The following is an 11266-nucleotide window of genomic DNA, read 5'->3' as shown; positions in this document are numbered from 1 at the left end:
CTCTTTTAATAGCCGGAAAGCTAGTAATAAAAGTCTCTAAAAATGCTAAATGACCCCACCCTAAATTTTAATGAGCCCAATTTTAAATTAGAGTGATTTTTAATTGCCCACTCTAAATTATAAAGAACTACCGACTAATTTAACAAAACTTCATTCACCAAACCTTTCAATTAATTGGAAGTTGTTTGCTATTATTTACTTTGTAAAAATTTCAAATAAAAACTAGGAAAAAAATTGCAAAAGCAATCTATATAGATTACTTTATTTGCAATAAGCTCAACGTGGTATCGAAATGTTCTAAAAGCTCCTTGTGATATACATAAATAATAAACACATGAAATATTTAAAATCTTTTTAAGTAAATGAGACCAAATATGTGAAATATTTAATTATTTCAAATCTCCACTTTAATATCACGTTAAACCACCATATATAAAGAATTAGTTTGGAATATTATTTGAAAGCTACTGGATGTCGAAGTTCAAAAAGTGTTTGATTTAGTGAGATGGCAAAATTCTCAATTATAAAAATATTAATATTAGGACATAGTTGGTATTAGGGTGTACAAACGATTACAGTTAACGGTTATATATTGCCTTTAACCGCTAACCCCATGAGCCTTTGGTGGTTATCACGTTTTCATAAACGCAACCACTCCATCTTAGCTGATTAGCGATATTAAAATAACTGCCAGTTGGACCTTCCTTGAGCCTCTTTATAGAGCTTATTTTAAATGATTTTGGACATTTTTTAAAAATAATTGGAAGGATTTAAAATTGAAAAAAATTGCATCATTGGTTCATGTGGTTGATCTAAATTACAAATCACTACTTCTGGTATCAAAATTAATTCAGAGATCCATGTGGTTAGCTTAATTTTACAACTCACTCCTTGAACTCAAAATCCGTTAAAAAATTTGACAGATTTCATTAGGCGTCACGTCAACACCAATAAGATGGCAACACGTGTCGATTAAAATAAAAAATATATAAATAAATAATTTAAAAAAAAAAACTAAAAATAGAAAAGGGGTGGCTACCCCCAACCAATGGGGATGGCTGTGCAGCTACCCCCCAACCCCTGAGGGTAGCCCAAAGGCCACCCCTAAATGCCTTTGGGGGTGGTCTTCCACCACCCTCAAGAGCAAGCCCTTGGGGGTGGCCGCGTGGCCACCCCAAAGGTGACAGCGGGTGGCACGTGGCTAGCCCCTGGGCCACCCCCAAAGGCATCTAGGGGAGGCCTTCGGGCCACCCTAAGGGTCAGGGGTAGCTGTGCAGCCACCCTCGTCCACCTTTGGGGGTGGCGCACCTAAGTTGTGAAAGTGCTTGCTCTCAAAACTAATAAAAAATAATATCTAGTTAAAATAAAAAAAAATATATATATATATATTTAAGAAGTTTGATGTATGAAATTTTTTAAAAGTGATAGATAAAATAACAAAAGTAAATTGTTTAGCTAAAATTTAGAGAGCTCACTAAAAATACTCTAAGAAAAGTTATTATAAAGTGTTTTAAAATAGAGAAGCAAAAAGTGATTTTATTCTCTATATTTAGAAAAAATGGCTAGGTAGCAGCTATAAATGCCCTTATTAAACGTTGAAAAGTTTGAAACCACGATGATAGACCCTACGAAACAGACATAGATGCAGCTACACCTAAATCTCTGAGTTTATTACCTTTTGCCATTTGAAACCACGATGATAGACCCTACGAAATAGACATATAAATGCAAGTTTCGGCCAGTTGATCTACACACAACCCACACACATGGTAGTTCCTCCTGCTGCATCCTAGGAGAAGCTTCTCAACATGCAAATTCATCACCTGCAACTTTGAAAATTCCAAACACCTGTATACTACCCACTAGGCAGCATCAATGTTATAAACATGAAAGTCATAATTAAGAATTGATGGGTGGGTCACACTTTCAACAAATCACATCTTTCAACAAATCACATGCTATGAATTTCCTTGTCGAATCTCTATAACAAGCAATTATATATGTTTAATAGAACACAAAGAGAACCACAAAACCAAAGTAATGCATAAAGAAATGGGATTATTTTCTCTTTTTTTTCGTCAAAAGGGATAAGAGAGAGTTATTGGAATGGTATTCTCTCTATTTCAAGTCAAACAGAGAACAGTCATTTTATAATTAAGATTTATTTTGTACATAATGTCTTATGATGAATATGTAATTTCGCAATTTAAAAGTCTAATGTTAACATCACATTTCTATCATATATTTTGCCATTTGTCAAATGCCGTTGAAAACAATATGATGGTCCGTAGGAGTATTAATGGCAATTCCCACCCACGACGCCTATGTTGGAAAATATACTCATAATTCTTTGGCTTTATCGAAGAAAAAGAATGGATTATAATTTTCTACATTTTGTCGATCGGGAGTTAGTTTCCGAGAGAATTCATAATCATTTTTGCAATGAATAACCTCACACACAATCTTACTTCGTTGCATTCATCTTCACACACTTTTAAGTCATTTTTAAAATTACTATTAAATAAAAATTTATTCAAAAATTTAATAATAATTTTAAAAGTCACTTAAAAATTTATAAAAGTGAAAGTAAAAGTATGCATATCATTACTCTTTTGTAATCTATATTGAAGTCTATATCGGAAATGTTTGGGATGAAAGTGGAATATAATCTTGAACATTGATTGAAAATACCAAAAATTTTGACCAACGAGAGTTGACTAACTCCCTGTATATTGTATTTTCAAGCATTGCATGTTTTCATTTGGTAAATGTTTACAAAAATAAATAAATTTGAGGACATGATATGTCAATTTAATAGATTGGATTGGAATAATTTTGTATAATTTAGTTTGGAGGAAAACTTTGACAAAACAAATGGCAAGAAATAACTCACCAAGGGATTGGATCCATTCATGAAATTTCATTTTCATATGAATGAAAGTGTATTCTTGTCAGAATCAATTGTTGAAAATATACTTACACAAATATATATATATATATATATATATATATATATATATATGGAGAAATATATCAGAGCTTTCAAATAATTGTTAGGAATTTTAGCACGGATACGTGAATTTGTAAGTAATTGTACTACCCCAGCCCCCAAGCTTCTTTTTTTTTTTTTTTTTTTTTTTTGTCATTTTTAGTTAATTTCCTTTGGTATTTTTTTTCTATCTCCTTTGTATTGTAATTACATTTTGGTATATTTGCAAATTGTTGTAATTAGAGTTCGAACTTATAACATCTACTTTGATATCATGTTAAACCTCAATCATCATAAAAACTTAAGCTAATTATAGGAAAAGATGAATTTAAATATTTTAGGAAAAATCAAATTTAGTCCCTAAGTTTTTACACAATTTTAATTTAGTTTATAGGTTTTCGATTTTGTCCATTAGGTCCTTAGGTTTTTCTTTAATTTCAAATAGACCTTGTTTTAAACTATAGGAACACTTAAGGACCTAATTATCCAAATTGAAAACTTAAGGACTAAATTGAATTCCGCATTAAAACCTTAGAACTAAATTTGATTTTTCCCAATTTATTAAATTTACATGCGTCCATAATGCATATGATGTTGAAAACATTTATAAAAGTCCAAATGGGAAGAGTAGGTGAGTGAGGAAGTTGAAGAGGCCCCTCCCCCCTCTTGTGTGGACATGTCAAAAACAAAAAAAAAAAAAAGTTGGAGAGGTGATTATCACAATCTTAAAAATTCATTTATCAATTAATTACCAAAATATTAAAAAAAGTTATAAAGTCCATTATTTATTATAATTAGTTAGTAAATATGGTCATTTTTAGTTTTTTTTTTTTTTTTTTTTTTCTTTTGACAAAGTTGGCAATTGAAAACTGTTTAAGATGAAATAATTTAAATCTATTTGATATACCTATTTATGTAATTGAATACTTTTAGATTATATACTTGTAAAAGTAGTTAAAATTGTTTAACAATAGAGCATTATCAGAATATGTTCACTCTGAAAGGGAAATGTTCTACTTCTCAAATTTTTATCCTTAAAAGTAGTTTCAAAATGATTTTTCACCATCCCATAAAATGATAACACATTTTTCAGATTGAGACTATTTCATCTCACTTCTCTCCAAACAAATAATCCAAGATCATGATCAGGTAGATAAATCCTAGGAAAATAGGTGAGATATGGGCAAATTGAGACTATTTTTGTCTGGGGTATTTTAAGGCTCGGGATAAAGTTTCCCTCACCTATTTAGCATGTATGAATTATTTTTTCAATTACTTAATTATCTGATTTTAAGATGGCAAAGCTAGAAACATTTCATAATAATTCATAACCAGTCACCTCAAACCGTGTTCACATGTTGGAATACATTTTTTGAAGCCATATTGATTTTAGATGTTGTAAAAAATACAATAACATATCTTTTATAGTGTTTTTTAACGGTTCAAATTTAATTCCATCTAATTTCACTCTCTTTCTATTTCTTATTTCAAACTTGAAAGGAGATTTGAATTGTTGAAAAAAAAAAAAATGTGTGTTGTAATTTTCATTTCAGTGCCAAATCCAACTCAAGTCTTATCCTATATTTGTAGTCCAATAAACAATTGTCAGCTGAAGAGATTGGTCACCACTCTATCTACGAACATTAAGAAAAGTGCACCTAATGATCCATTCACCCAACCGTACCCAAAATAAGACAAGAAAAACTTTCACCTCTCAACTAAAGCGCTATTAAAAGATTTTGGAAAGTTTTTCAATCATGGACATCTGAGTCATTAGCTTATAAAAAATTGGCACAAAAAACGGAATTTGGATCCTCTTCCGTTCAAATGAACTAGAGTGGAACCGGTTAGTTTAAGTGGAATGCCAAAATTGTTAAAAAAAATATTAAATGACAATTTTACCCCTATTATTTTTTATACTAACGGGCCCCTCTCTGGTTCATTTGCACTGGAGATGATCCTTGTCTCAAAAGATGAGGTTTGCATCAAACAACGGATGCTAACTTGCCACGGTAAAAGGTCAAAGGTTCATTCCACATAGGACATGGTAATACATCATTTAAGATTGTAAATGACGTAACTACAAATATATACCATTAAATCTATGAAATCTAATTTGAACCATAAAATAAATCATCTCCATTTCACATGGCCAAGTGTTGGAAAGGGCAAAGCAAAAAGGCAATAATGTGTGGATAATAGGCCTACCATTTGAGGTTTCAGGTTTCAATAAAGACTTACGGGGGGAATGTAAAGCACACAGCAGAAATTCTAAGAAATGGATGATTTACATTACAGTCATGGACATTATCTGACGAGCAAGACCCGGATCTTGCTCCAAGAGCTCCTTAAGGTTGTTCTCCACCTCTACCATCTGCTTTTCTAAATATTCCTTTGATGTCTGTCAGCCCAACAACAGAAAATATTTGCACCAAAATTTCAGAAGAATGAGAGAAAATCAGTATATTGTCTTTTAAAAGAATGATGATTAGCTACAGAACTTAAGCGAGGTTGGCCAGGCACAGCTAAGACCAAACAAGTAGGGGAAAAGATTGGTTCATTTTGACTGGTTCAAAACCTTTAACAGTAGCTAATTGCCATGGCAGTAAATAATCTACACAATGCTAAGATCGAAAACCAACATGTAACATTTTCCTGCAAGTCTTCTCACTATAAACTCTTCTATTTGTTACTCCTCATTATGCTAAATAATCTTGTAACTCATCCATAAACTTGGTGACCTTTTTATGTAGATCACTCCTAGAGCAACAATTCAATAACTTTTTCATTAGCCCGTTTCGCCGTTTATTCAATAACTTTGTCATTAGCACGTCTACTTTACTTCATACCTGATTGTGAATCATTTAAGATTGCTTAAGCACACTAGGTAATCATGGTCTTACAATTTCTGAATCTTTTAGATAAATTCAACTGAATAAAAATTAGATCTTTCATTATGGAAAATAAAATCAGAGGTTTCAATTTTATAAAAATAAAGGGCAAAACATCTATTAAACAAAAAACTTTAAGCCAAACTCAGGTCAAAATTGAAAAAAATTAGAATATTGAAAAATTAACGTCATAGACCAAATGAACGGAGATATGATGATTCATTATTATGCTCCTCCAATCCAAATTTGTGCACTGAAAAACAAGAAACAAATTGCTACAACAAAACTAAACCTTCCAGATGGACATTATTTTTTTATAAATTAAAAAAAAAAAAAAAAAAAAAACATTAGCAGGGATATATCTAGAACTCTTTCTTTCTTTCTTTCTTTCTTCTTCTCGGGAGGATTTTAGATGGGGATCCACAAATAATTTAAGAAGACAAAAAAAAAAAAAAAAGATTGTGAATCGCAATATAGTTTCACTAGTAATTTCTCTGTAGAAGGTCTTTGGAAAAATACATATTGGCCAAAAGAATATCAAAGATGAAAACACACACAAACAAAAGAAGGTGGAGTCTAGAAAATAGTGCAGAAAGAAGAGGATTCTGCACAGGGGGGGAGGAATGAAAAGGATAATGCACCTGTAATGAGGCAATTGCAGTTTCGCTATCCTTCAGCTTTTGTTCCTGTTCACTCATTAAAACTGACTTGGGTTCTAACACAAACCTGGCCACCATCAGAGAGACAGAGAAAGAGATTCATCAGAGTACATCACAATGTTTTAGAAACCAGCGAAGTGAAAAGGCTCAAGGGTCAGAGGTTCAACCACCGGGCTGACCATGATTGCACCAGTCATAGATATTTAATTAAAAATAAAAAATATAATGACATGTAATCCATTCAAATAAATCTATAAACTATCAAGCTTGACAGATTCAAAATTCTGCTTCAATTAGTGAAGCAAATACACACACACACACACACACACACACACACACACACACACATCTTTACTTAGATTTTTAGTGTATCATAATGCATGTATGAATCAAAAAACAAGAAGCATTTTTTAGTGAAAGGATGCATCTAAATTATCATTTTAACTATATTATCTCTCACACAAGTGACGCTATTGACGGTATAGATTATAAACAAAAACTCACCATTGGGTGAAAAAGTGGGTGAAATCATATCAATCTTCATAGGGTACCACCCATCTTAGTATACCCCTTAATAATATCTACATCCAATTTTGTTTAATACTATATACATAAATGTGTTCCATATGATTGTTAACATGTAAGCATAAATATGGTTCATAAAAAACTTTAGTATTTACAGCAAAAGGTTTCCAAATGTAATTAATATTAGATAATAATACTGATTGTACCACAACTAACAGAGAGTAATGGGTGGTAATTCCTACACCCTAATACTTTCATGAAGCCTTCTTCTTCTTTTTTTTCGAAATGAACAATCAATTGAATTGGGCCAAGGAGTGATGGGACCCCAGCCCAGTTCAAACAGCTCAATGGCTGGACCATGATTGACATCATCCTAATCTGGTTCATAGACCAAAATGAATAGATGGGCATGACTGGTATGGATCAAGCCCGCCGGCAGTTCTTCCGGTCTCTCTGGCCAGTCCAGACTGAATTTAAATCCTTGATCTGTCATCTATAATCTGGCAGCCCCTAAATCAAGAATTTTGAGAACTTTTCACATGCTCAAATAGATTATAGAAAACTCACGTTCTCCCTGCAAAACAAAAATAAATAAATGTCACATTGGGAATAGGTTGCCCAAAGTAGCAGTAATAAAACTAAAACTCCAGATGACTGTTGTTCATGATTCAAAAAAAAAAAAAAAATCAGACAGCCACTTTACAAAACTCTATAGAGGGATTCAGTTTTTAAAACTTTTTGATGCTTTCAGTTTCTAAAACTGAAGAAAGCATTTATCATTTTAGCCCTTGAGGCACTTTGACCTACTACTTACTTATACAAAACTAGCATGGGCATTATATGCCAACATAAGATTATGGTTTTCTTTAAATACCTATAGATTTGTAGGTATTTGTATCATCAGACAATTGTCGCAGCTCCTCCAATGTTAGAAAGGCACGCTTTTTTTCTCCCTCCTTGTTTCGCATCTGGTTCTGTACCTGAAAGACGCAATAACCAACTTCAGTTCAAAGTCCTTTAATGGTAACTAATAATTTTTTTTAAGAGAAACGCACAGAGGGAAACACTAGAACAAGTCAAGTATACAAGTGGAACCCTTAGAAACCAGAAGAGAAGATAATCTCTAAAGTTACAAAGATCCAAAATCTCCACATGAGAAAGTAAAGAGAAGCCATTAGTTGTCTTCTTCCTATCAACAAGCAATCATAAAAATAATTTCAACTTAATTACTAAAAGCTTAGTGCTATCAGACATTCATAGCATTTCTCTCCAACAAAATCCACAACCAACCTACAAATAACCCAAATAAATGCAAACAACAAAAAGACAAGTGACCATAGTCTTCTTGCCATGGGGCAGAAGATAATAAGATGACCCGTGGTCAAGCGCCTGATTTACACAAACAGCACTAGTTAACTATTTTCTTACTTGTTTCTCTGATTAGGTATTTCCTTTTTTATATTCCTAGTGTACTAAGGGGCGCCTCACGCTTTTAATGAGATTGACTTATTACTTATCAAAAAAAAACTATAACCTTCTTCCACTTTCTAAGAATATCTATCTTGAGGATTGTAAGCCACACCACTGTCAACCAAAAACTACTTTTGCCATAACATTTGCTTGCCAAAAATTCCTATCAGGAAAACTTCTTCTTCCTCTTTTGGTTATTTTAATAAAGCAACAATTATCAAAAAAAAAAAAAAAAAAAGGCAAAAAGACACAACTTTAGTACATAACAGACAAACAAAGCCTAATATCTGACATTTCGTACACCTAGAGATTCAATTAGACAAGAGATAAAGCAACAGCTGCAGCCATTTAATTGAAAAGTGATCTTATAACAACTTCAAACCCGCCGCAGTGTTTTTATGATCGTCAAGAGTGTGAGCATTTGTCTCTCCATAAGCACCACAAGAGGCATAATGGTACCATCCTCCAGAAAATACTACCTCTATCCCTACAAGCTCTCTTGTCCCAACAAGCCAAAATTTCAACAATCATAATTGACATAACCTACACAACCCCAAAAAGAGAAAACACAAGAGATCATTCTTCTATAGCCCCCAACCAATGAACAAGAAGATGGTTTACAATCCCACCGCAACTCTTAAACATATAGTACTGCCCCACAATCGCCCACTTTCTCTTCTTACGATTATCCATGATAAGAATTTTTATGCAGCAAGAACTTAGATCTAATTTAGATCTTATCTGGTATTGCAAGAAGATGCCACCTTTCAAGCCGATCAACACAAAAAGGGGCAATAAGAACAAATTCCACCAATAACAGAAGTGGTCATGGCAAAGAAAGAGCAAGATTAAAGTGGAACTATAAAAGTTAAATTACTAGAGGTAGAAGACCCAGGATTTTTTTTTTTTTAAAGTAATAATTTTATTGAAAAGAAAACTGGCACAGCCCTCGTAAACGAAATGTAAAAGAGACAACCGCATTAAAGGTTGCTAAAATCTAAAAAGTTTACAAGGTCTAAAAGATTCAAAAAGGAGGAAGAAAGAACATAGACTACAGTCCAATCTAAGAGAGATCTCAGAAAAGTGAATTTTAAAGAAAGCATAGGGGTCTCGCAATCCTTAAAATTGAGACAATTCATTTCTATCCAAATGTTCCACATTAAGTACAAAGGATGAAAATTCAAAAATCAGGAAGGAAACATTTTTCTCATTCCAAGACAATCAAAACTAATGGTATCTTTTGTTCATCACTCGACTGAAACAAAGATACTTCCAAAATGCTAATCAAGCAATGCCCATGAATGTTCTTTTTCTTAAGCCATAACTATAACAATAGTAATAGCTACAACAACTAGCAAGAGTTGAAATTACCCCCCCAAAAAAAAATCAAATAAAGAAATGCAGAGCTGCACAAGTTGTTACTGGCTTGAATTGTTATATTCTTGTTTATTGTTTTATTACAGATAATCCATATTTTAGTTTGCAACTAAACCAAAATCCCAAATAATAAACTAAAAGAAAAAACAAAAAAAAAAACAAAAAATAGGATCAATATATAGCATAATGAAATAGCAAGTTCAAATATAAATTGAAAGAATCATTTCACAATCCTCAGAGTGCAGCAGTGTGGAAGATGGTATCGCCATGCCTTTTATGGTGTCTTTGAAGGAAAATAAATTATAAAAGTTTTAACGATCCCGAAAGAAGAATGGTGCAGATAAAGTCTATTTTCTTAGATACTTCTTACCTTAGGACGACAGTTGCCTTTAACTATTCTAGTTTGCCATTATTTCTTTTTTTATACTTCCTGTGTAGCTGGTTGCACAAAAGGTTTTGTGCTTTTAATGGAAGTTCGATTATTTATTAAAAAAACAAAACAATTTCACAAATATCATGATTTAACACGAAAGAACCAAACTTTGTGTTGCAATTAAAACTAGAAAAAACAAAAATATGAATCAATAGCAGACTGACCTGCTTCAGTTTTCCAGTGATCTCAATCATACGACCTTGAATCTCTAGAAAAGCCTATGATTCCCACAAGACCTATTAGAAATTCATTCAGCTAATAACGTTAAGGGCCCGTTTGGTTGATGGGCAAATTGGAACGAAAATGCAAGAAAAGTCGCAAAAACTTACTGCTCTGTTCGCTTCGTCGGCCATTGCAGAAGATTAAAACGGATACTCCGAGTGGGGAATCGGTATTGAATAACTGAATATTGAGGTTCATAGTTTTATAGTATGGATCAGAGTATATATTTGGGTTTGGCACTGTCGGGTCGGATCTTTACGTGTCTGATCGGTTTGGGTTTTGAATGGTTTAAGCCCAACTGCACAAAAAATAAAAAATGAGATTGAGTGAGTTGGTAATCTCTCTACCAGTTTTGTTAATTGTAACTTTTTAAAAACTAAAGAGAAATTTTCATTTTCAAAAATGTTTTTCAATGAGAAAAAAATCAAAATTTTCAGGAATAATGGCTCTGTTTATAATGTGTTTTAGGAGTGTTTTGTATTTTTTTTTTTTTTAATGTTTTTATTTTGAGAACTGAAAACAAAAATTTTAACAAATTGAGCTAATTATGTTTTATGGTCAGGGGCGTAGTCAGGGTAAAGCGAGATGAGGGAATCCCCAGTTTGGCTCACCTAAAACTTACTAAAGTGATACTTTAAATGCTTGGTTGCCCACCTGAAAAACAATTGCGCCCCTTGTATAAATTTAGCGAATCTGCCAA

The 11266-nt window shown here is 32.6% G+C and overlaps 1 protein-coding gene across 1 annotated transcript; it reads right to left on the bottom strand.

The window, feature by feature from the left end:
* Nucleotides 1–5080: 5080 nt before the first annotated feature.
* On the bottom strand, nt 5081–10762 carry LOC133866875 (prefoldin subunit 1-like). The gene is made up of 6 exons (XM_062303532.1): nt 10674–10762; nt 10509–10562; nt 7939–8044; nt 7632–7638; nt 6522–6606; nt 5081–5390 (listed from the first exon to the last, which is right to left on the bottom strand). The coding sequence occupies exons 1-6, from the start codon at nt 10695–10697 to the stop codon at nt 5277–5279; spliced, it is 390 nt and encodes a 129-aa protein (XP_062159516.1). The 5' UTR covers nt 10698–10762; the 3' UTR covers nt 5081–5276.
* Nucleotides 10763–11266: the final 504 nt, after the last annotated feature.

This window comes from Alnus glutinosa, chromosome 4 (genome assembly GCF_958979055.1).
Source record: "Alnus glutinosa chromosome 4, dhAlnGlut1.1, whole genome shotgun sequence".
NCBI classification, from domain to species: Eukaryota; Viridiplantae; Streptophyta; class Magnoliopsida; order Fagales; family Betulaceae; genus Alnus; species Alnus glutinosa.
Note: the sequence above shows the minus strand (reverse complement) of the source record. Positions and strands in the feature narration are given on the sequence as shown.